The following is a 25,518-nucleotide window of genomic DNA, read 5'->3' on the forward strand; positions in this document are numbered from 1 at the left end:
AGAGAGAGAGAGAGAGAGTGGAGGAGAGAGAAGTGTCAGCAGAACGGTTCAGGGTTAGATGGGGTTTAACCCTGACTCTGAGCTAAGCCGTGTGGAGTGAAAATGGAGACCACGCCCGCCTGCGGTTATCCTTCGGTCCAGTGCCCGTGACCCTGTTGTGGAATAGGTGTCTGCCAGAGCCCACATCAGACTTGCACGAAAGGCCTGGCGAGCCGACACGGGGCCGGCCTCCCGGCCTCCCAGCCTCCCAGCCTCCCGGCCTCCATGCCTGTCCCCGCAGCAGCCCCAGTGCTGCTGGAGCAATTGGCTCTGACAGAGCCAACAGCACGGCTGGGCTCCCTCTGGAACCCCTGCCTCCACGACGGCCACCGTGGTTACTGGAAGCTGGAGAGGAAGGGCTCTGGCAGCTGAAGGAGAGAAGAACAAGCAGAAGGAGGGAGGGTCCCGGGAGACGCTTCTGCAGCTGGGAACTGGCGCTCAGCTGGGCTCACTCACTTGCAGTTCTGAGCAAAGGCACCGACCATGAGGACCAGTCCGGTGGCTTCCTCGGACCGACAAGCTCCCCTGGCCACGGAGACCGGCTGATGGCGGGCACGCAGGGTGTGTGCAGGTGTGCACAGGTGTGCGGCTCCAGCGGGTGGAGGGGGAAAGGGGCAGAGTAGAGGCAGTGAGCCGAGGTCACACGACACAGCGTGCTGGGGAGGAGGGGGTCAAAGGCTCCTGGCCCCAAATAGCACTGAAAATTGAAGATCAACCGACATGACATGGATCCCTGAGCTCAAACAGCTGTCCATGACGCAGAACTTTTTAGGAGCTCCCAGCAGCTCTGTGATAACCTCGGCCTCACTGTACCCTCCTCAGAGGCTGGAAGTAAGAAAAGCACAGGAACATGCTTGCAGACCATAAACTCCTGCAAATAAGCACCCGTTTTTATCACTATCTTTCAGCACGTTTCCCCCTCACTGCCTTGTTCACAGACTGGCCTGTCTCTTTTCCCTTTCAGAGCGAAGTTCACTTGGGTAAGAGGAGGGGGCAGGGGAGTCGGAGGGAAGAGGGAGGGAGGGGGGAGGGAGGAGGATGGAGGGAGGGGGCGGGGGAAGGAGGAGGAGGGGGAGGGGGAGGATGGAGGGAGGGTGGGTTTGTCGTCAGGATTCCTCCTCCCTGTGGAACCCTGTCTGCTCCACAAACCTGCATGTGAATAAACAGCTTCTCCTCCAAACTCCTAAGTTCTCATTGAACTTCTCCTGGAAATTAACCCACAGTCTCCGATGCAGAGAAGAATTTTTCTGGGCCAAGACCCTTCGGGCAAGTGGGTCTCACCTTGACTGCACGGCAGCACCAGGGAAGCTTTAAAAAACACAGGCGCCTGCATCTCACACCCCAACATGATGACATATTGTCGTGGGGCAAAGGGTGGCCTGGGCCTTGGGACTCCTTTTAAATTTCCTGTCCAGGTGAGTCTGAGGTGAGGCCAAGGAAGAGAGTCGTCGTGGCTCCACCCCAGGGGTCTAACAGGAAGTCTGAGGAGAGCTGGGAGGGCTGCGGGAACCCCAGGAACGCGGGGCCAGGCCCGTTAGTTCTGCCGATCACTCCAGACAGGCCCCAATACACACACACACACACACACACACACACACACACACACACACACACACACGTACACCTGTCCTCACACATGTACACGTGTGTACACACAGAGACACGTGTACATTCACGCGCACACACGGGTTGTGGAACCCTAGCTGTGGTGTGCTCTCTGGGGCTGTGAAATGTGTGAGAAGGACAGTTAAAACCAGTTGTTCTGCAGCATCCAATAAAAGGGTTGAGGATGCCCTCCTCCCACTCACGTCTGCCCGGAATCGGGTCCCATCCCGTGAGGCCCAGCGAGCCCCTCTGCCAGGTGGAAACAGACGGCACGGCGGGACCCCACCCAGCTGACTAGCCAAATGGCTCAGACCTGCTCTTAGAAAGAAATGGCCCAGGCAGCTTGCAGGTCGGCCGTTTCAGCAGCGGTGGACACCACCGTGCTACCGTCCTTGGTCAAGACCGGCTTCAATGCTCAGGCCAGACCACAGCCCCACGAGGATGGACCACGCCCGGCTCGTGACCAGCACAGATGTGGCACAGAGCAGGCGTCACAGGACAGGGCGGCCACACGCACGGTCCTGACCGGGACGTCCCTGCGAGTGACGGGCAGTCGTTATACCAGAAAGACAGAGCCTGGGGACATGGTCCTCCACCGACAAACTGCTGAACAGAATGGAGATGCTGTTTGTCAAGTTTGTCAGATGTTATTCATGAAAAGAGAAGGTATCAGAATCAAATTACGTTTAAAAGCTGAGATTGTGCTGTTGATGATTTAAGTTGCAGAGAGAAGGTGCATCTCTTTAATGGCAGCGTCGGACCGGCCACAGGTGCGCCCTGCACTCCACGCTCAGTGCTGGGCAGCAGGGTGCGCCGGGCACTGCGGCCAAGAGCTTCGTGCCTCGTGGTCCCAGGGCTCTGGCGCGGTCCGTGCAACACCCGTTTCTGGGTGGAAACGGCCACCACTTGTAATGCCGCAAACATTTGGAGCTCTCAAAGGCCAGTTAACAGGGCTTTCCTGGTGGCGCAGTGGTTGAGAATCTGCCTGCCAATGCAGGGGACACGGGTTTGAGTCCTGGTCTGGGAGGATCCCACGTGCCACGGAGCAGCTGGGCCCGTGAGCCACAACTACTGAGCCTGTGCGTCTGGAGCCTGTGCTCCGCAACAAGAGAGGCCGCGATAGTGAGAGGCCCGCGCACCGCGATGAAGAGTGGCCCCCGCCTGCCGCAACTAGAGAAAGCCCTTGCACAGAAACGAAGACCCAACACAGCCATAAATAAATAAATAAACAAACACTTTAAAAAAAAAAAAAAAAAGGCCAGTTAACAAACGTGCAGGGCCCTGGAGACAGCTCAGGGGCCTACAGAAGTTTAAGCTGAATGGATAAAACAGTGCCCCTGGGAGGGATCCTACTTCATTGCTCACGAGCGACTTTTAGACACATCACTTTTCTACCAGCAAGGATGTTTTCCTTCCTTAAAAAACTAAAAATAGAATTACCATATGACCCAGCAATCCCACTACTGGGCATATACCCAGAGAAAACCGTAATTCAAAGAGACACATGCACCCCAATGTTCACTGCAGCACTATTTACAATAGCCAGGACATGGAAGCAACCTAAATGCCCATCAACAGACGAATGGATGAAGAAGATGTGGTACATATACACAATGGAATATTACTCAGCCATAAAAAGGAATGAAATTGGGTCATTTGTAGAGATATGGATGGATCTAGAGACTGTCATACAGATTGAAGTAAGTCAGGAAGAGAAATACAAATATCGTATACTAACGCATATATGTGGAACCTAGAAAAATGGTACAGATGAACCGGTTAGCAGGGCAGAAATAGAGACACAGATGTAGAGAACAAACGTATGGACGCCAAGGGGGGAAAGTGGTGGGGGGCAGGGGGTGGTGGTGGTGGGATGAATTGGGAGATTGGGATTGACATGTATACACTAATATGTATAAAATGGATGACTAATAAGAACCTGCTGTATAAAAAAATAAATAAAATAAAGTAAATAAATAAAAATTAAAATCCAAAAAAAAAAAAAAAAGGATGTTTTCCTCTGTGGTCTTACTTCTAGAAACATTATCTCCTGCCAACCTCCAACAACGACGGCTCTACAGTCGGGGTCCATTTCAGGAACAGACACTAGAGCAGAACCCACAGCCCTGCCCACGTCGGATGGTCTGCTTGGTGTTGCCCCTCCCCCTCCCTGGCCAGGTGCCCCGGCCCAGGTGCGCGTACAGACGGGACAAGGGTGCAGTCCCACTCATGATTCACGTGTAACAGAGCTTCCCTCTGAATAAATGGATGCGACCCCCGACTCCCCACGAGCCTCATGCACCCTGGCGCTGTGAGTTGCCTGTGGTCTTCCGTATGTCAGGCCAGGTTCCTGAACACTTGGTCCTGCTTCTTGGTCTCCCAGGTTATCAGCTGGAGGGGGACGCATTCTTCCTCTGGCTCATTATTTTTTTCAGTGTGTTCTTTTCTGCAGTGTTTTTGTCTACAAGGTCCCAAGTGGCTCTGTCCACCGAGACGAGAAGTCGAAGTCTGCGGCCTGCCCCCTGGAGCTGTTGCGAGGACGTAGCATTCCCGTGTGGGTGTTGGGGGAAGGAGTTTCCCACAGGAGTTTGGGGCATAACTGGGATTTGCGGATTTGGAGATCACTCCCGTGTTGTCCCACCCACTCCTCTCCAGGGACAGGGCAGACGTCCCAGTGCCCTCGGGCCCCAGCCCCGCGTGCACATGGCCTCCCGCTGCCGGCGTGGAATCCTCTCCCTGCTCTCCGTCTCCCCCTCTCGGCTTCCCCGCTGTACCCCTCCTCATTGTGAAACAGGCAACACGCTGGCATCTACATCACCCACCTCACTAGCTTTGGAAAGACAATGACCTTCACGCTTTTTTCGCATGACTTAACGGTAACAAATATGCTGACCTGGTGACCAGGACATACCTAGTCTGAAGGCAGCTGTCAACCAAGTTCATGGTCCCCTGTGGGTCTCGGTCTCTCTCCAATGTCCTGGTCCAGACAGTACATTTTTAGGCCCTTCCCACCTGCATGGCCCTCTGTGGCCTGACCCCTGGGCCACCTCTCCTGCCACCCTTCCTGGCCGTCGGTTGCATTATGGGAGTCCCCCTCGTTCCCACCTTCGCTTCCTCACTTTCCCTGTCCTGGCTGGTTTAAGGCCACCTCTTCCAGGAAGCCCTCCCTGATTGCTGAGCAGAGTGACCACACCACCGCCCAGCATGTCGGCTTGTAGGCTGTACCCTGCCCGGCTGCCCAGTTCCTGTTTCTTACATGTCTTCCTCCACCTGGACGTTGTCCTGGGGGCAGGGTGCTCAGTAAGTCCTTCCTGAGTGGCCGTCCATGGCCTGGAGCTGGGGGTGGCTGGACTTCAGCACAGGGTTCCCCCCATGGGGTCCCCTCCTCCCAGTTAGGACTAGTGTGTTTCGTAACAGCAGGTGTAATACTTGGGTGTGTCTGCTCTGTTCCTCACACACGGTTCCAGGCCAAGCTGGGGGCACGGCTGGTAGGAGGGACCCAGGGGTGCAGGCAGCAGGGGCTGCTCTGTGCCCAGCCTAGAGCCGGAGCCTCCTTGAGCCTGTGACGGAGACACGGGGGCGTCGTGTTGCTATGATTCTTTTTTCTTTCCGCTTCAAGGATCCCAGTACTTCCCCCTCTTTAAGACAACGTGGAGTTAACTTGGATGGGGCTTCCGAGAGGCCTTTCCCTTGGAGCTTCTCCCTGCTAAGCTCTTCCCTCTTTTCAGAAGGGTCTCCGTCCGAGTTGGTCCCACTTATCTCCAGCACCCTGGCAGCAGAAGAGGCCTGTTTTTATTTAAATTATTTCATTCTTTGCTGTCGAGTCTCAATTCCTGCACGTCCTCCTCGGTGATGAACTAACCATGCGCCTGAAATCCGCAATGCTTAGCCCGCGGCTGCCACGTACATTGGTGTCTCTCCGTGCTCCACAGGGACCTTCTTGACCCTGGAAACCGCAACCTGCAAGACGAGGTGTTGAGTCCCCAATAAGGAAGAAGAGGGAGCTGGCGCCCGGTCCTGAGGCCGCCTTCACCACCCCTGGGGCATGAGAGCCTCCACCCCTGTTCTGTCCAGGCCCTTGGGGGCCGGGGAAGGGTCCCTCCGGCCGTCCACCCGCTTCCATCATGAGGTCCAGAGCCAGGCCCTCCTCCTTGGGTGCTGCAGGAGCATCTGGAATGTGTTGGAAACTGGACGGAAGGCTCCAAGTCCACGGAGCTGGCCGCACACATTTGTCCTGCGGTTTTAACAGTGACGTTAACGCATGCGAAGACTTCAGAAGGATGGCGAGGGCGGACGTCGTTAGCATTTGCTGTAAAGATCGAATTCGCATCTTATTCCCCACTTGGCCAGGGCGTAGGCACCAACCACCCAACGCGTGTTTGGGGTAAAGCGTCCGTCTCTAGGCTGAGCAGACAGAACCGAGGAGATTCCCCGGGAGCTGCCTGTGGTCCTGGTGCAGCCCTGCTCGTGGCCACAGCAGGAGACGCCCTCCCGGGAGAGACTCCAAGGATAACACAGACGCATCTTCTATTTACTGGACTGACGGCAGGGAGAGGAGGGAAACGCAGGTAAGTACCGAAGAGGAAACACGGCAGGCAGTTCCCACGGCGTGTACACCCTGCGCTGGGAAGGAAATCAGGAGCTGCTCCCAGCTCACCGCCCACCGGGGGGATGGAGTGATGGAAACCGAGGACCCCCACCCTGGGTGCCGCGTCAGGGGCCACTGAACACCTCACGTGAGCTGAGCCCATGTCTGAGCCCACATCCTTGTGACGGCTGCCCCGTGGGACCAGCGCTACTGCTCTCGGTCTCAGGGAGGCCCAGGCCTCCTGGTGGGTGTGGGGCGAGGCTGGGCTCGGACCCAGGACCGTGCGGGGGAAATAAGGGTGGGCAGCGGGTCTGCCAGCTTCCGGCTCATTCATCTTCAAATCCAAAATGACAGCACGTGCTAATGCCGGGTGGCAGGTACCTGTACACACACGCGCACGCGCACACACACACACACACACACACACACACACTTTTAAAAATCTAGAATGTTGGGACTCGCCTGGTGGCGCAGTGGTTAAGAATCCGCCTGCCAACACAGGGGACACGGGTTCGAGCCCTGGTCCGGGAAGATCCCACATGCTGCAGACCAACTAAACCCGTGCACCACAACTACTGAGCCTGCGCTCTAGAGCCCGTGTGCCACAACTGCTGAGCCCGCATGCCACAACTACTGAAGTCTGTGAGTCACAACTACAGAAGCCCGCGTGCATAGAGCCCGTGCTCCGCAACAAGAGAAGCCACTGCAATGAGAAGCCTGCACGCAGCAGCGAAGACCCAACGCAGCCAAAAATAAATAAATAAATACAATTAAAAAAAAATCTAGAATGTTCTTAAATGCTGTTTGGCTGGGAACGTGCAGGTCTGGCTGGGAGGCACCAGCGGGAGCCGGGAGGCCGGGCGGGGGCAGGTAATGACGCAGGGCTCAGAGAATGTCCTCAGGTCTCGTGGCCGGGCCTGCGTTCCTGGTCTACCTGTACCCCTCCTACTCCTTTCCACTGCCCCCCACACCTGCTCTGGGCCAGCCACAGGCCCTGGAGGCTGAGCAAAGAAATGAGGGGTCATCACCTACTACACCACCTGGGTGTGTCTTCCTGCAGGAAAGCCAGCGCTCCCTGGGATGGCACGTCCCCCCTCGGCCCCTGGGGCACCGTTCCCTCCACCCCACACTCCAGCTCAGCCAGGAGGCGGGGGAGGGGGGGCAGAAGGGCGGGGAGAGGAGAGGGGTGGCAGCAGGACCCGGTGGACTGATGGCCACACCTGCGGGGACATAGCTCTCAGCAGCGAAGCCCAAAGCGGAGGCTTCAGAGCAGCTGGGGCTCGGAGAGCTCAATTCTGCAGAAGGTGAGGCCGTGGGCCTGTGGGGCTTTTCCTCTCTTCTCCTTTTTTAATTGAAGTATGGTTGCTGTACAATATTATCTAAGTTACAGGGGTACAATACGGTGATTTGCAATTTTTAAAGGTTATATTCCATTTATAGTTATAAAATATTGACTACATTCCCTGTGCTGTACAATATATCCTTGCAGTTTATTTATGTTATACATAATAGTTTGTACTTCTTAATCTCCTACCCCTATCTTGACCCTCCCCTTGGCCCTCTCCCTACTGGTAACCACTAGTTTGTTATCCTCATCTGAAAGTCTGCTTCTTTTTCATTATATTCACTAGTTTGTTGTATTTTTTAGACTTCACATACAAGCAATGTCAAATGGTATTTGTCTTTCTCTGTCTGGCTTATTTCACTCAGCATAATGCCTTCCAAGTGCATCCATGTTGCTGCAAATGGAAAAATTTCATTCTTTTTTATGGCTGAGTAATATTCCATTGTGCATATATGTACCACATCTTCTTTATTCATTCGTCTGTTGACGGGCACTTAGGTTTCTTCCATACCTTGGAAATTGTAAATAATGCTGCTGTGAACATTGGGGTGCATGTGTCTTTTCAAATTAGTGTTTTTGGTTTGTTTTTTTTTTCAGATATATACCCAGGAGTGGAATTGCTGGGTCATATGGTAGTTCTATTTCTAGTTTTTTGAGAAACATCAATACTGTTTTCCGTAGTGGCTGCACCAATTTGCTTTCGTACCAACAGTGCACAAGGGCTCCCTTTTCTCCACATCCTCACCAACATTTGTTATTTGTGTTCTTTTTGATGATGGCCATTCTGACAGGCGTAAGGTGATATCTCACTGTGGTTTTGATTCCCTTAGGATTAGTGATGTTGAGCATCTTTTCATATACTTGCTGGCCATCTGCACTTCCTCTTTAGAAAAACGTCTATTCAGTTCTTCTGCACATTTTAAAATCACGTTGTGTGTCTTTTTGATGTTGAGTTGTACGAGCTGTTTATATATTTTGGGTATTAACCCCTTATCGCTCATAACATTTGCAAATATTTTCTCCCATTTAGGAGGTTGTCTTTTAGGGTCTTGTGTTTTCAACAAGAGTCACAGGAAACTCTGATGCACAGTGAAGTCTGGAAACCACAGCCTAAGGGGCCTTAACTAGAAAGAACCACAGGCAGAGGTAAAAAAGATAACAGAGCCCTTTTCTAGCCGGGGCAACGAGGGTGCCTGTAGGAAGGAACGCTGACAGGCTGGTGTGACCAGAGCAGCCTGCATTCGGGCAGCAAACCCAGCCCAGCGTGGATTCGACGTGGATCTGAGTCCTGGAGCTTCCGTCTGCGTCCACCTCCCCGAAGGGCCCTCTGCACTCTCATGGGCCCTGCTGTGGTCACTGTCACACTGCAAGCACACACGCTCTTGCACGTGTGGTCCAGGACACGCAGACAGGGGTGTTCACCACAGGGCTGCCACATGTGCTGGACCATGTGAGTGGGATGAAGGAACCCTCGAGAGCTCCAGCCTCCCAGACACACGGTGAAGGGGAGAAGAAAAAGGGACTCAGAAGCGTGTGTCATTTATGCTTTAAAAAGAGACACGCAGGTGCGTTCAAGAAACTGTAACTTGAACCCCTCTGGGAGGTGACCTGGGTGTGGACTCGAAGAAGAGAGCCTCCCTGATGCTGGGCCTTTTCTTCTCTTCCTTTGGAGTTTTGAACCAAGAGGTTATATCATCTTCTCAAAAGACAGTAAGTACACCTTGTATAAATAACAGGGCCTCTGATGCCAGGCCCAGGGCTTTTGTCTGCCATCACGGAGAGCTGCGAGCTCCGACCCGGCCAGACTCGGCCTGTTGGCCAGCCAGGGGCCGGCACACGCCCCCTTGGGCTGCCGCAGGACGGATGGGTTTTGATAAAGCTGCACATGGAATATGTATGTTGCTGCTGTAAATGGTAGACAGAATCTGGAGATTCGGGCAAAAGTACTATTACTTAGTGATTTCTATCACGTGGCGTTTCTTTGCATTGAAAAGACAATTGCTATTATATTTTTACCCAGTAAGACAAAGGGTTTCATTATCATTAGGTTCCTAACAAGTCGGCCCCTCTTCTCTGTCATCTGCAAACGGGGGAGGGGGAGGGCCAGAGTGATGCCCGGGGCGTGGCCTCGCAGCCCCTACAGTCTGGTCAGGACGAGACGCTCGGAGCGCCCACGTGCCTCTAGGGCACGGAACAGATGCTCTCTGCGTCCGGGGACAACTCTCCGTCCCAGGCCACTGATGTTCGCGCCTTCGCCCCGTGCTCCAGCCAGGCAGCGTGCCGGGGCCCCTTGGGCTGTCCTTGCTGGCTCTGCGACGACCTGGCACAGAGCAGGTGCTGCACTGATGCTCCCCAACTCCCTGGGTCCTCACCGCGGGCGCTCAGCAGGCTCTGACTCTCCTGCAGGCCCCGCGAGGTGGCCTGGCCACGGCAGCGGCCACGTGGTCACTGTGACAGCCGCCTTCTAGTGTCCGTGCTGGAGGCCCTGTGCCCGGAGCTGTCTCTGTCCCCTTTCACAGAGCAGGGGACCTAGGAGGGAGGGAGGTGACCAGGACCGGCCGGCACGCTTTTTCTGTAAAGGGCCACGCGCTAAGTATTTCAGGCCTTGTGGCTCAGCTGGCGCTGCTGTTACTAAGCTGCAGACGATGTGTAAATGAACGGGCGGGGCTGGGTCCTAACGACTTATCTACTGACAGTGAAATCTGAGATCCATATAATCATCACATGTCACAAAATACCATTCCTCTTGTGATTTAACCAGCAGGTTGAGAAGCAGCTGGGCCCCACCTCCCGTGACTCCCTCCCCGACCGGGCCTCCCAGGAGGGCAAGGCTGGGGGGCCGTTATGCCGGCCAGACCACAGCCAGGGACCTTTCAAACCCTCCGGAGAGAAGCCTGCCCTGGCATTCTCCCCTCCCCCCCTCCCCACGCCTCCCTCCCCCCAGATTTTCTCTTCTTTGCATCTCCTTCCCAAAAGCCCATGTACTTCCTAGTGGCTCCTGGGTGGGGAGCGAGGAGAGGACAGAGGTGACAGACAGGGAGGGAAGTGTGGGTCAGGGGACGGCCCCCCGGGCCTGGCCATGCACTGAGCGGGGAGGGCATCCTCTGACCAGGACCCCCTCAGCCGCAGCACAAGCCCAGCCTTCCCTGCAGGCTGCAAGGACCCCCGAGGGCTGGGTGCCGGGGCAGGGGGTCATCACAGGGCTGCCCAGGTAGGGCCCGCTGGGGTCTGGGACCCACGTTTCCTAGTGGGTCGGTTAGGAGAGCTGCCTCCCAACACCTGGAAGCCTTGAGCCCAGGGCCTGGCTGTTTGCTTTGGGGCTGTTATATTTGGGTTAAATTCCACTGTGAACGGTTCAGGGGGAAGCAGCACCGTTCCAGGGATGGTGCGGTTGGACAAGGCCCCTCGGCCCACACGATGAGGTCCAGGGCTGCTCCCACGGGGTCAGGCCCATGTCCGCACGCTCCCCTGTGGGTCTGGAGCCCCCTCCCCAGAGCTGTCTGTGCTCCCGAGCTGCCTTGAGAGCCGCTGGGACCCAGGGACCCCCTGGGCTGGCACATCTGCAGAGACCTGGCTCCACCCCGCTCTGGGCAGACCCTGGGGGCCCGGGAAGGCGTGGAGAGGCGGTGGGGGGCACGGGGGGCCCACCTTGCTCCTCTCCTGCTGCAGCTCGATCTGGATGTCGGTGAGCTTGGCCCGCAGCTCCTCGTTGGCGGCCTGCAGCGCCGCGAGGACCTCAGCCTTGTCCCCCTTGCTTCGGCCGCCCGCGCCCTTCTTGGACATGCTGAGGCTGGCCCGAGGGGCGCTCGGGGCGGGCCGCTCGTCCGGGCTGGGCTGTGCGCGCCGAGCTGGGGCTCCGCTACATTTTCTCACTCACCTGGAGAGAAAGCACACCTGGTGAGCAGGCTGTGGCCGGCCTGAGCGCGGGGCCGCGGGCAGGGCGGGCAGGGCGGGCAGGGTGGGCAGAGTCACGGCTGGCTCCGTGCTGCCCTGAGGGTGCCGGCCTGACTGCCCGCCAGGTCACAGCCCCGGACCGCAGGGGCCTTCTGCGCTCTGCACAGCACCCCTGACGGGGACCCCCCCCCCCCACCATAGCAAGAGCAAGTCCCCCGCCTCACGTGTAACCAGCGCTTAATAAATGTTTGCTCTTTGCCCCTTTGGAATAAGACACCGGGGATCCAAAGTTAAGGCCCGCCTTTCACACAAGGGTGTGTGGCAGCCTGATGGTAACAGTGGGTTAGAAACACCAAAGGGAGTGGCGGCTGGGACCCCTGGGCCCCTCCACGGGGCCTATAAACTTCACTTCGGAAGGGGTCACACCCTCAGCCCAGGTGCTCGAGCCACCTCAGCAGGTGAGCACGTGCCCTGGACCACCCTGGGAGCCAGCGCCCCGCCCCGGGCCGGCTCATCCATCACCCAGCCCTATGCCCGAATCCGCTGCCCCTAGGCCTGGGGCAGCCCCTCCCTCCTCCTGTGTCCTAGCGCCAGCGCAAGTGTGGGAAATGGGTGCCTCCACCAACTTTGCCTGGATGAAAAACAGAGGCAGGCTGAGTCCTGCTCTGCACTCATTCCCTGCGACACCCCGTGCCTCAGTTTCCTGACCTGCACAGAGAGATACAAGAGTGCCCCCAGTGTCCCCCAAGGCCTCCATCCTGTGCTTTAGACACCCGTGCTGAGGTGCACAGGGGGTCCCGTCCACCTGGTGAGGTTCTTCAAGGTCTGGTCTGGGAGGCCCTGGTCTGGGAGGTCCTGGGGGACCACTGGGACCCACTGGCCAGGAGCTCTGGGTGGGGGGCCGTGCCGTCAGCCAGCCCTCAGCCTTCTGTGAGTAGGGACCTGGCCCCATGGCTGCCCTGCAGTGTCCCCAGGCCCAGTTTCACAGCGTCTCCCCTGGACCAAGCCCCACCCTCCCTACGTCCACCCCGCCCCGTGACCCTCTCCAGCCTGTTCTCCACGCCGTCTCACGAGCAACTGTGCCAGGACCCAGCCCCCTGGCCCTACCCTCCCACTTCCCCGTGTCCTGCCACAGATCGCAGTGAATTCCCAGCGCCTGTGCGATTCACCGGCTGTGTTCCTCCCCAGCTGCTATTTACTCGATGTTTTCTGAAAATGGGCTTGTCATTCTTTACTTATTTTTAAATGAAACTCTGCAGGCCTTTCCTGGATAGAGAGGCAGCACCCGCAGCCGTCTAACAGGTAACGGAGGGCAGGGTAATACTGGGGGAGACGCCGGAGGTGGGGCGCCCCACGGGACGGCAGCAGAGGGGCCCTCCGCGCCCCGCCCCCCAGCCAGGCCCCTGCACCGCCCACCCAGCCTCTGGCTGGTCCAGAGCACAGGCCGCCTTTATTTCCTCCCGAGGGCTCGAAGCAGACGGCGTCAGCTCTGGCCGGCTCAGACCCCGGGGGCTGAGCGGCCCCCGCCCCGGCCCCGGCCTCCCAGCACCGAGAGCTTTCGACGCAGCAGTGGATCTTCAGCCCCAGCCTGGCAGCTCCCTAAAGGCAAGTTCACAGTTTCCTCCAACATCCATTTGGGCACAAATACGGTAAGTGTCCTGACCTCATTATTTATGGAAATGAGTGTGGACAAAGTAAATCTCCCCAGAGCCCGCTGGGAGCACGTGAGGGGTCCCACTCGCCCACAGCCGGGGCAGGGCGTCCAGGGCCCCTCCTCCTGCCCGGGCCATGCTCGTCCTCCGGGGGCACTTTCCAGGGCGACTCCCGGGGAGCAGCACGAGGGTCTCCCCCCCTCGCCCGCATCCCATTTGTACTGAACGCACCCGCTTTGAGCCTTCGGATAGCGACCACACCTCCCCACGGGCACCACCGCCCACAGCAGGGGGAGACGGGGCTCCCGTGACCTGGAGGCCACGCGGGCCCGGGCGGCTCCGGGGTCCCCTGGTCCCTGTTACGTGCTTCTCTGCACCCCGTGGCTTTGCCGCACACACACCCACACCCACAAAGCACCAGCTGCAATGATTACATACAGTCTCACGGATGCTATGTACGTAACACATGCTTCCAGGTCCTTCCTGCCACCCTGGGAGACAGAAAGGGCGGACGGAGGGGAGACAGAGGCCTTGGGAGTGGTGAGGTCTCGGCCAGCACTGCGGAGCCCTCCACCTCGGGGATGCCGGGGGCTTCAGCTGGCTCGTGCCAGGGCTGTGCTCTCGTCCGAGGAGGCCTGTGACTGGCCAGTGGGAGCGCAGGCCTGAGGGGCTGCAGCGGGGCAGCGGGGCCGTCTGAGAAGGACACCACGGGCACCCACTGGACAGGGCCCTTGTGACCACCCCGTCTGCCCAGCGTGGGCCTGGATCAGCACAGGGGCTGCATTCACCAGGGCTCAGCCCCTCCGCTCTCTGCCAAGGGCTCTCCCTCCCTGGCTGAGACCCTCGGGCCCGCCCGTGAAGCCCAAGCTGCCCACCCAGGGTGGGCCCTCACAGCAGCTGACGGGCCAAGGGCCGAGCACGGATCCTGCAGGGATGGTGGTCACAGGTCACAGCAGGCGGGGCCGCCTGCACGGAGCCTGGATGCTGGGTGGTCAGGGTGGGGACTGGGGGGCATGCCTGTCCCTCCCTTGGGGAAACTGGAGCAGCTTGCTAAGTGCAGACACGTCCGCAGGGGCTCCACTGCCTGCCCCCCTTCCTCTCGGCCACCTCCCGTGATGGGGCGCCCACGCTAGGACCCACCCTCCCAGCACCTGCTCTCCTTTCCAGCCAGGCAACCCCCGCCCTGAGCCCCAGCCAGCCCTGCACACACCTCCCCAGCTCTGACAGCCCCGGGTAGCCACTCACTAACCTCCATGGAGCCCTCTGTGGCCTCGGGGCCCAGCGCACGGAAGGCCCTCGGGCTCTGCTGAATGCTCTGCCGCTGGGTGGGCACTCCTGCCAGGAAGCGTCACTGCCCTCTGGGGGGGTGGGGTCAGAGCAGTGCTGAGCCAGTGCTACCACCAGGCCTCGGGTGGGCCGGAGCTGTCCCCTCCACGTGGAGCCACAGCCCACGCTGTCTGAGCCTCAGATGTGGAACCGCCCCCAGACTCAGGGTCAGGCCTCGGGCCTCCCGCCCGCTGCGGTGCTGGTGGGAAGGGGAGGGGTGATGTCCGACCGGCCACGCGTGGGCCGGTGACCAGGCTGCAGCCCGCCTGATAAAGGCTCACTTAAGCATCCTCAGATCACACTGCTCCCGTAATGGGAGTCTGCGTCGCGGTGCTGGGCACCTTAAATCTTTGCCGTTGGATCAGACCCTCCCAAATATGAGTGTCGTGTGCCTACGTGGGAAGCCCAGGGGTGCAGGAGAGGGGGAGGGATTTCACCAAGTCCTCTCCCGCTCCCTGCACCAACCCAGCGCCCACTTGAGACCCAGACCAACCGCGTTTGCCGCGTTCTGGTCAGAAGTTGTTAAGTTATCGGATCCATAGTGCAGTCTGTCCACCTCTGTCTCGGGGTCTCCAAGGAGGTAACAAAACAAGCAGAAGAGGTCTGCTCTGATCTCTCTGAATAAGTCATTTTGTGTTGGGAGGGTGGAGAGAGGAGACCAAGCTCGTGGTCCAAGAGCGTGTTTGTAGCACGCAACAGTCGCCACGGGAAGCCGGTCCGTACGCCTGGCCCCCACCTGTCCTGCCGGCCTCCATCCCGCGTCTCTCCACGTGGAGACTCCGGGCTGGTGCGCTGCCCCCGACGTGCAGGTAGAAGGAAACCGACAACAGGCAGACCGCAGCCAGGGTGGCGCCCAGCGATGGGTGAGCGGCCGGGGTCATAAAGGGGTCTTGACCTTGCAAAGCTGGTCGTATTTACATGGACTCTTTCTGGGTTAAGCGGTTTATCTACGGAGAAGAAAGGATGCACCTGATGCTTCTGAGCTTGTCAATTCCACGGAAACCCAAGGTGCGGGAGGGTCAGAGGCACCTGTCACGTCCCACAGGGACCTCCAAAGGACAGGCCACGGGACCAATGCCTGGAGGAGGGGGCACAGGTCCAGGCCCCGGTGGCAGCGGGTGGACACACAGGGCGTAGGCTGTGGGGCACTCAGACCGGGCTGGGGTGCGGGTTCCAGGTGCCTTCCTCGCCAGGCAGGACCCTCGCCTCACCGCGAGCCTGGAGGCAGGGCTGGCGAGGGTCTGTGGCTCAGAGCGGGCACATTTTACTCCCTGGGACAGGCCAGCCGTGGGCCCCGGAGGAGCCCTGAAGAGACCCCTCGCCCATTAAAATTCATTTTTCTTGGAAAACATCAACTTCCCCCAGAGAGGGAAATCAACTGGTCATGCCAGGCTGGATGTAAGTGCTGATCAAAGACTCTGACCCACGCCTGGAGGCCTCCAGAAAGAGGAGTTTTGCTTGGGCGGAACAGGGAGCGCATGGGGCGGGGTGGGGAAGCCCCCAGCAGGGCCCGGCCTCAAGGAGGTGGGGCTGGGGAGTAGCACGGGCTCCGGGGGCTGCGGGCTGGTACAGGGGCGCAGGCGGCGGCAGAGGGCTGCCCAACCAAGAAGCCCGGGGGGACCTCCACCCCTGGCCCGCCCATCGCCGACCCTGGGAACAGCGGACACCTGAGCATGCTGGGCGCTTCCCGCAGATGAAGGACGGGAGACGGTCCTCCGAAGGGCTGTCGGGGCAAAGGGGCTGAGGCTGGATCGACTTTTCTAGGGGCCAGAGGCAGAGGTCAGGAGTCCGAGGGGCGCGCACGAGGCTACGGCGTGAAGCTTCGTGGGGACCAGGGACCGGAGCAGCCCCAGTGCAGCCACGCCAGCCATAGTGCCTGTGCCTGCAGGCCACGACCCGGGGAGCCGAGTCACGCCAGCCTTCGGTCGAGCGCCTAAAGTTCCTGCACCCTGAGCCCCCACCCACGCGCTATCTCTCGTCCTGAGGTCGGAACAGCTCTGAGCAAACAGGGCAGCGGCCCCTCTCCTCCCCCGCCCAGCGAGGAGGCCTCTGCCATCCTGCTCTGACCCCAGGGGGACACGGCTGCCCAGCACAGGGTCTTCTCGGCTCAGCAAAAGGCCCAGAGAGGCGGCCGCGCACAGCACCCCATCCAAGTGGCTTTTCTGGCAAACCTTCAAGTCAGGCCACCGGGTCCCCTAGGCAGAGGCGTCCCGTCCGAGGGTACAAGGAGGAGAGAAACGGCCGGGCCCGGCGGCAGGGCTGGGGGCAGCTGAGGGGGGCTCCGGGTGTGCTTCTCTGACGGGAAGGCTGGGTGTCACACCCCACACAGCGTGCGCCCAGCGCTGCGCTCAGAAACAACTCCCCTTCCTGCGCCGACTTCAGACACATCCCAGTTTTGGGACAGCTTTCAGCGAATTCACAGGAAGGAGCATCTGACTGGCTTCATTTCCTTCCAGAAATGACGTGCATCTTACTGGACACGGCCCGGAAATCGTCAGGGATTGGTGGACTTCTGCCGCAATGCCCCGCACTTGTAACAGCAAGACTTTTGCTGCTAATCAAATCAGACGTGTGAAGAAAGGGCTCGTCTCGTGCTAAACCGACAGTGACCCTTAGAAACATGCATGGTGTTTTTAATGTGTCTCTTAAGAGAGATTAGAATTATTGAGGGTTTGGGTTATAACCTTTATTTCTAACTGCAACATTCTCCAAGAAGTCAAATGTGTGTTGATCTTGCACAAACCCTGACTGGAAATGGAGTTTGCAGAAAATAGGGTGGTGGCGTTTAATAAAAGGAGGAAGGGAAGGAAAGGAAGCTTTCCAATACCCTCCCTCCGGGTTCTGGTGGGAACTGCTGTGAAGAACGCTAGGAACCAGGCATGGCCCACCTGGCCAGGAAGTTAGGGCTGAACGGACCAGGGTGGTCCCTTTTCCCTGCCCACTCTGTCCCGCTGCCAGGCACATGACCTCCTAGAGATATTTTAGAAAATGATTCTCAAGCCCCCAAAAGCATGAGACTCTCCTAAGAAAGCCTATTAAATATGGTCCAGGCTCTCCGGGAGGAAGAAGTGCCCAGGAGTCCATGTGGTGGGCAGAGACCCTGTTCCTGGTCATCATCGGGTGTAGGAAATCCAGCTCTGGGAGAGAAGCGTCTGCGTAAGGAGTCCCTTCCTCACCCAAGCGTCCCTGGTGTGGCAGGAGGTTACTGTGAAGACAGGCCATAGGGGAGGAAGAGCCAGACGCGACTCCAGGCGGGCAGCTACCCGTGCCTGGTGAGATGGCCAACCCACCTGACATGCATCCTACTGGATGCATGGGGGGGGGGGTCTTCTACAGGGCCCGTGGAACATCTGCGCTCCCGCCATGGTGACCATCACAACAGACGATAAGATCCTCCAGCGGAGAAGATGCCCGCTCTTCTCACAAGGCCCCTGGTTCTCAGCCGCAAGATCTTTGCCTTGACTTCAGCACACTCGTATTTTTATCTATAAATTTGATGGTGAGTCATCATTTCTAGTTTACAGAACTGAATCCAATGCACTTCCCTTTTTGTTGGAAGGAGATGTGTGTGATGCAAGGCTGCAGTTCTGACTCACCTGTGAATGAGTTAAAACACTGAACTTTCCTAGAGGTGCCATGACTTATTCTTAAATAAGCTTCGAGATGACTGTAGATTCAGATGCAGCCATATGAACTAATACAGAGAGATCCCATGTGCCCTCAGTGCAGTTCCCACCATGGAAGCATCTTGAGAAACTAAGAATCATGACCAGGACGCTGACTTTGGAAATGTCAGGTTACGGAACACCCTCTCTCCACAAGGATCCTTCCTGTTGCCTTTTAAACCCAACCTTTATCCCCTCCTTAGCCCCTGGCAACCACAAATCTGCTCTCCATTTCTATAATTTTGTCATTTCAAGAATGTTACAGAAATGAAATCGTACAGTATGTGACCTTTTGGAATCACCTTTTTTCACTCAGCATAATTCTGGAGATCCATCCAAGTTGTGTGTGTAGAGTTCATGTGCATTCATGTTTACTGCTGTGTACGTAGCACTCATAGTGCGGTCACATTATCCACTCACCCACTGAAGGACACCCGGGCTGTTTCCAGTTTTGGGTTATTACGGATAATGCTGGCATAAACATTCATGTGCAGACGGTTGTGTGAACATAAGTCTTCATTTCTCTGATACAAATACCTAGAAGTACAATTGCTGGATCGTACACAGTTGAACGTTTAGTCACTTAAGAAACTGCAAACTTCCTTCCAGAGGGGCTGCACCAGCTGACATTCCTGCCACCAACATGTGAGGGCTCTGGTTTCTCTGCCTCCTTGCCAGCATTTGGTGTTGCTGCTATTTTTGATTTTAGCCATTCCGATAGGTGGTATCTCATTGTGGTTTTATTTTTTTAATGAGGTATAGTTGATTTACAATGTTGTGTTAATTTCTGCTGTATAGCAAAGTGACTCAGTTATACATATATATATATACATTCTTTTTTTATATTCTTTTTCATTATGGTTTATCCAAAGATATTGAATACAGTTCCCTGCGCTATATAGTAGGAATTTTCTGTTTATCCATTCTATATATAACAGTTTACATCTGCTAATCCCTAACTCCCAATCCATCCCTCCCCCACCCACCTCCCCCTTGGCAACCACAAGTCTGTTTTCTATGTCTGTGAGTCTGTTTCTGTTTCATAGATAGGTTCATTTGTGTCATATTTTAGATTCCACCTGTAAGTAATATCATATGGTATTTGTCTTTCTCTTTCTGACTTACTTCACTTAATATGATAATCTCTAGTTGCATCCATGTTGCTGCAAATGGCATTATTTCATTCTTTTTTAGGGCTGAGTAGTATTCCATTATATATATGTACCCCATCTTCTTTATCCATTCATCTGCTGATGGACATTTAGGTTGTTTCCATGTCTTGGCTATTGTGAATAGTGCTGCTATGAACATAGAGGTGCAGGTATCTTTTTGAATTATAGTTTTGTCCAGATATATGCCCAGGAGTGGGATTGCTGGATCATATGGTAGTTCTGTTTTTAGTTTTCTGAGGAACCTCCATACTGTTTTCCATAGTGGCTACACTAATTTACATTCCCACCAACAGTGTAGGAGGGTTCCTTTTTCTCCACATCCTCTCCAGCATTTGTTATTTGTAGACTTTTTAACGATGGCCATTCTGACCCGTGTGAGGTGATACCTCATTGTAGTTTTGATTTGCATTTCTCTAGTAATTAGCGATGTTGAGCACCTTTTCATGTGCCTATTGGCCATCTGTATGTCTTCTTTGGAGGAATGTCTATTCAGGTCTTTGGCCCATTTTTCTTTTCTTTTTTTTGTTTTTGTTTTTATTTTTATTGGGCTATAGGGGATGGGTTGGGAAATATCCCTGCAAGTCATGCCCCGCTAGGGAAATGTCCATTCTGATTCCCCTGGGAGAGCTTTCGGAGCTTCTTCTTTTTCTTGGAGCTGCTGCTCTCACTGGCAGCAGCCTCTTCAGGTCCACTGCTGAGTGGCTCCTCCTTGGAAGAGAATTTCCTCTTTTTCTTGGGGACCCTCTTGTTTCCTGACTCTTCAGGGTCCCTAGCTGGTTCCTCTTTGGGGAAGGATTTCCTCCTCTTGGTGAGACTTCCACCGCCGGCTGTCTCTTCAGGATCACTACTAACCAGCTCCTCCTTGGAAACAGATTTCTTCTTTTGGGGTTTGGAGGAGACAGATGGGTCTTCCATTCCATTCTCCTGAGGAGGCTCCTGGGGCTTTTGCTTTTTCTTCTTTTTGGGTCTTTCACTTGTCTCCTCACATTCCTCTGGGGTACTACTGATGTTTTCTGAAGACGCCAGGGCAATCGCAGCCAGCCTTTCATTTTCCTTCTTCAAGCGTTTCTTCTCCTGTTTCTCCAGCTTTCTAGTAATCTCAGCAGTCGCTTCCTCTGCCTGAACCGTTGCCTCCTTCATGACATCCAGATTCTTTCATGGAATCTCTCCAGTCTCATAGAAGGACAGCCGCTCCTGAACTTGTTCTCGAAGATTCTCCCCAAATACACTAGTAGGTACCTCAGAGAAGCAATCAATTCGTGAGGCAATACTGCATTTGTTTGTTAGGTATCCGGAGATGCGTTTTGCCCATTTTTCGACTGGGTTGTTTGTTGTTTTTGCTCTTGAGTTGTATGTGCTGTTTGTATATTTTGGAAATTAAGCCCTTGTCGGTCGCGTCATTTGCAAACATTTTCTCCCATTCCATAGGTTGTCTTTTCCTTTTGCTTATGGTTTCCTTTCCTGTGTAAAAGTTTGTAAGTTTGATGAGGTCCCATTTGCTTATTTTTGTTTTTATTTCTATTGCCTTGTGAGATTGACCTAAGAAAACATTGGTACGATTTATGTCTTACGGTGGTTTTAATTGGCATTTCCCTAACCGCTATTGGTAACGTCTTTTCATGTTCTCATCTGCCATCTGTACATCCTCTTCAGTAAGACGTCTGTTGCTAGGCTGTTCTCGGCTGTTCTGCTGCTGGCCCTTTGGCCAGAGAGAGCAGGCTTTTCTTGGGGCTGTTTCTGTCTGTGCCTGTTGGTATGTCTGACTTGCTGGTTTCTTCAACTCCAACCCCGGAATGTACGAGGCCAGGGAAACCCAGGGAGCTCACAGCGCTGTATCTTCTTGGGTCTTGAGGTCCCTAGCCGGATGCCTCCTTCACGCCCCCTTTCAGAGTCTCCTTATGTTTGTTTTAGACCCAATGTCTAAAGAGTTTTTATTGTCTTGATAGGAGGAGCAGGAGAAGCATGTCTTCTCTGTCTTCCTGGAGGCAGAAGGCCTGCTGCAACTTTGTGAGCAAAGAAGGAAATCTTGGACTCGTATTTACGACTATTTCAGTTATAATTTAAATCACAAGCATGATTTGAAATTTTCCAGCTCAAGTCTCAGGATCGAAGACAGACATGATATTAAATGATTGTAGAAACCACCCACCTGTTTGAGGAAAGGGTCATCACCCCCGCACTTGAGTGAACGGCTCTTGGGGGAAGACACGTGCTGTATAATGCGCTTTAATTTGGTCCAGGGAGGAAGGCTTACCTGACATTAACTCCTGGATGTACCTCCTGAGACACAAGAACTAGCAGCAGCTATGACTTTATAAAGTGAACCACTGAGCGCTGTAAATGTCTTCCAGGTGGCAGCACAAGAGTTTTGAAAATAACAGAACCGGGTTTATACACAGCTTTGCTTCTACCAAACCCATCACCTGCCCAATCACGTTTAAAAATGGAGGCGTGGGGCTTTCCTGGTGGCACTGTGGTTAGGAATCTGCCTGCCAATGCAGGGAACACGGGTTCGAGCCCTGGCTTGGAAAGATCCCACATGCCGCGGAGCAACTAAGCCCGTGAGCCACAACTACTGAGCCTGCGCGTCTGGAGCCTGTGCTCCGCAAGGGGAGAGGCCGCGACAGTGAGAGGCCCGCACACCGCGATGAAGAGTGGCCCCCGCTCGCTGCAACTGGAGAAAGCCCTCGCACAGAAACAAAGACCCAACACAGCCAAAAATAAATAAATAAATTTATAAAAAAAAAAAAAAAAAAAAAAATGGAGGCGTGTGGGCTTCCCTGGTGGCGCAATGGTTAAGAATCCGCCTGCCAATGCAGGGGACATGGGTTCGAGCCCTGGTTCGGGAAGATCCCACATGCCGCGGAGCAACTAAGTCCGTGCGCCACAACTACTAAGCCTGCGCTCTAGAGCCCACGAGCCACAACTACTGAGCCCCACGTGCCTATAGCCTGTGCTCTGCAACAAGAGAAGCCACTGCAATGAGAAGCCCACGCACCGCAAAGAAGAGTAGCCCCTGCTCACAGCAACTAGAGAAACCCCGCACAGCAACGAAGACCCAACGCAGCCAAAAATAATAAATAAATAAAATAACTAAATTTTAAAAATAAAATAAAATTAAAAAAATAAAATAAAAATGGAGATGTGTAACCACCAGATTTCCAGGAAAGACTCTCAGGATCACCAGCCAAAACCTGGTTCTTCAGATGAGGAAACTGGGGTTCAGAGGGAGCGTGTCCCCCAAGGAGCGCCTGGTCCAGGCCTGCTCTCCCCACAACACATGGCACAGCGTGGCCTGGTGGATTCCCCTCAAGGCTTTGTGATCCTGAGGCAGCAGGGAGAGACCCCAGAAGGGTGACCTCAAGAGTGAGCCAAATTAGCCGAGACTGAAAGCTGCTCCGTTTCTGACTCAGAAAGGTGAAAGGAAAGCCTCAAAAGCAACAAACTCTTCCCAAGTGGCTCACCTGCGCCCCAGAACAATGCTCAGATATTTAAAGGAATACAAAGAATTCAGCATCAACAATATAAAATCACAATGTCTGGCATTCAATCAAAAATTACCAGGCATGCAAAGAAGTAGGGAAATAGGACCTAATGAGAGGGGGAAAAAAAAACAACTAATAGAAAGAAATGCAGACATGAGGCAGATGTGAGAATTAGTAGACCAGGATGTTAAAACAGCCAGTATTGATAAAACCACAAGCTCCAGAAGGTAGAGGAAACAGCAGCAGGTTAAGAAGAGGCATGTAATAAATTTTAAAGATCCAAATCAATAACACGGAGATGAAAATACCATGTCTGAGACAAGAAATACACTGGATGGTATTAACATTAGAATTATATATCGCAAAAGAAAAGGTTCATGAACTTGAAAGAGAGCAATGAAAGTTGTCCAAACTAGAACAGTGATTGGAAACCTACTGTCATCAATTTAAAAAATATGTCAACAACCTCTTCTTTAGTAGAAACTTTACATTATTCCTCTTCTTTTTGAAATTCTACCAACCACACAGAGTAAGGTTATATACTGCCCCCAATGGCATACTTTTTTTTGATCGAAGGACTTTCATTGATCACCCTATCACATCTTTACAGCACAAGAAAATGCACATAAATGGAAATTTAGATTTTTTACTGTGACCTTCAGCACTGAGGTTATAAAAACGTCTTTCAGGTTGAGTTATCATTGCAATTATTATGGCTGTATAACTGGTTCAAATAGCACAAATATATTACAAATTCTGATAAATTATTAAATGTAAGAAGTAAAATTGTGTTAGAAACGCATCTCTGAATAAGCTGGAGGGGGCTGGTGGTCTGAGAACTTCAGTTAAAGCTTTCCTTTCTCCCCGTGTTTGGTGCCCAACAGCTGTCCACCTGGGAAGGGGAGGGTCTGCCTGGCTTTGTAGAGCCGGTGGGGGGCGGGGGGAGATGAAGAGGGAGCTGCGGGCAGCCCACTCCCCCTCGAAAGCCCTCTAAGTGCGCACAGTGGGTGCGCGTCTTGCTGCTTGAAGACCACTGTCCCCACCACTGCACAACCAAACCAACGGGCCTTTGTGCATCCCAGGTGCTGCATAAAAGGCCCAGGATGCAGGTGCTCCGGGCCTGCCTGGTGCCTCACGTTCTCACACTGCCCCGGGGATTGATCCTGGACAGTCCCAGAAAGGGTCCCAGGAGTTTCTGAAAGCCCAGGACGGGCTGCGCACGAGGGGAAGGCCAGGTCCCCGCAAGGGGTGTCAGGGCCGCAAGGAAGCAAAGGAGGACCCAGATGGTCCCGGAACCCCGTGCTACGGACACAAACTGCCTTGCTTAGAATCTGCTCCAGAAATTCAGGTTTGGTTTCGTCTCTCTTGATTAACCAGTATATACTGTGTATCAGTAAAAAAATACACTTACAGTTACAAAGTGCAGTCATTAGTGAGATTTTTGTAGAAAACTGACATTGTTATTGTAAACCTGAAAGTTTCAGCTCCCTGACATTTTATCCATGAAAACTATTTATTTGCTTACTTTTGTTTCTTAAATATAAGATTTCTCAGAAACATGACTATTCGTCCCAGCAAAACAGACTGTATTCATTTGGGGAAGAGGGTCCGTGGTTAAGCTGTGGGCACCCAGTGTGAGAGGCAGACAACGTCCCGACGCTGTCCACATCCTAATCCCGGACCCCGTGAACACATCACCTTCCACGGCCAAAGGGGTTTCGCCAGCGTGGTGAAGGTTAAGGACTCTGAGATGAGGAGATTCTCCTGATCATCCCTGTGGCCGCATCTAAGCACATGAGTCCTAAAAGCAGAGAGCCTTTCCCAGCCGAGGTCAGGAGACCGACCTGAGGAAGACTAGACCACGTTGCTGGCCCTGAGGTGGAGAAAGCAGCCCCAACCAGGATGGACACGGCCTCCAGGAGCTCAGAATGGCCTCAGGCCACACAGCACAAGAGGACAGGGACGTGGGTCGCAGGACGACAAGGAAGTGCATTCTGCCAACAAACCGAGTGAGCAGGGAAGCGGCCCAGGACCCAGGGGAGCCACCGGGCGCACTTCGGCTTAACGCCCTGCCGCCCCCTCCCCGCACCGAGGACTCTGACCCAGATAACGCAGCAAGTTTGTGCTGCTTCCCGCGCCTGGTTTGTGGCGTCTGTTTGGGGGGCAACAGAAAATCAACACATACTAGTCCCCAAGGGGCCGAAGGGCTGCAGCGTCCGCTTTCGGGCGGTGCCCGCGTGTGGGCAGAACCACCGGTGCACCAGGCCCGCGCCCTCTCTTCCTCTGTCCCCTGGTCACAAGGAAGTCCCCCGAGGCCACCATGTGAGCAGGGCGGGAGCAGGCGGTGTGGCCGGGTGAGGCCGCGGGCATTCGGGCCACGTCCTCCTGCAATTCCCCTGCATCCCGGGCCCCTCGGGCCGATGTCCCCGTGAGGACTGAGCACGGCTGTGCACGCCTAACCTGACGGCCTGGAGGGCTGGACGACCCCCAGCTCACGATGGGCAGCTCGGGCCCCACGGCAACTCGGAGGCCATGTTACGTGTCAGTCTCCACGAGGCCCGGCAGCGAGGGGACCGAGTCCCCTCCACCACACTCCGAGGCTTCTCACCGAGCTGCCCTGACAGCAGTTTGAAATGGGCCTGGGAGAAACACGGCAAATGTTTTTCTAACAGAAAAATAATTTCTTTAGTCTAAACATGAAATTTTACTAAGAAGAAAAAAACCCGATCTCATGAATAGCCAGGTGA

General features: G+C 54.9%; 1 protein-coding gene across 4 annotated transcripts in view; it reads right to left on the minus strand.

Moving 5' to 3' along the window:
- The window catches only part of JAKMIP3 (Janus kinase and microtubule interacting protein 3), a 101,442-nt gene that overhangs the window by 46,587 nt on the left and 29,337 nt on the right, over positions 1–25,518 (minus strand). For all 4 annotated transcript variants that reach the window (XM_036827707.1, XM_036827706.1, XM_036827705.1 and 1 more), the window contains exon 2: positions 11,226–11,454. In XM_036827707.1, coding sequence (XP_036683602.1) covers positions 11,226–11,360 — 135 coding nt within the window. In that variant the 5' untranslated portion in view covers positions 11,361–11,454. The remainder of the gene's footprint in view (positions 1–11,225; positions 11,455–25,518) is intronic.

Source organism: Balaenoptera musculus, chromosome 16 (assembly GCF_009873245.2).
Source record: "Balaenoptera musculus isolate JJ_BM4_2016_0621 chromosome 16, mBalMus1.pri.v3, whole genome shotgun sequence".
Lineage (NCBI taxonomy): Eukaryota > Metazoa > Chordata > Mammalia > Artiodactyla > Balaenopteridae > Balaenoptera > Balaenoptera musculus.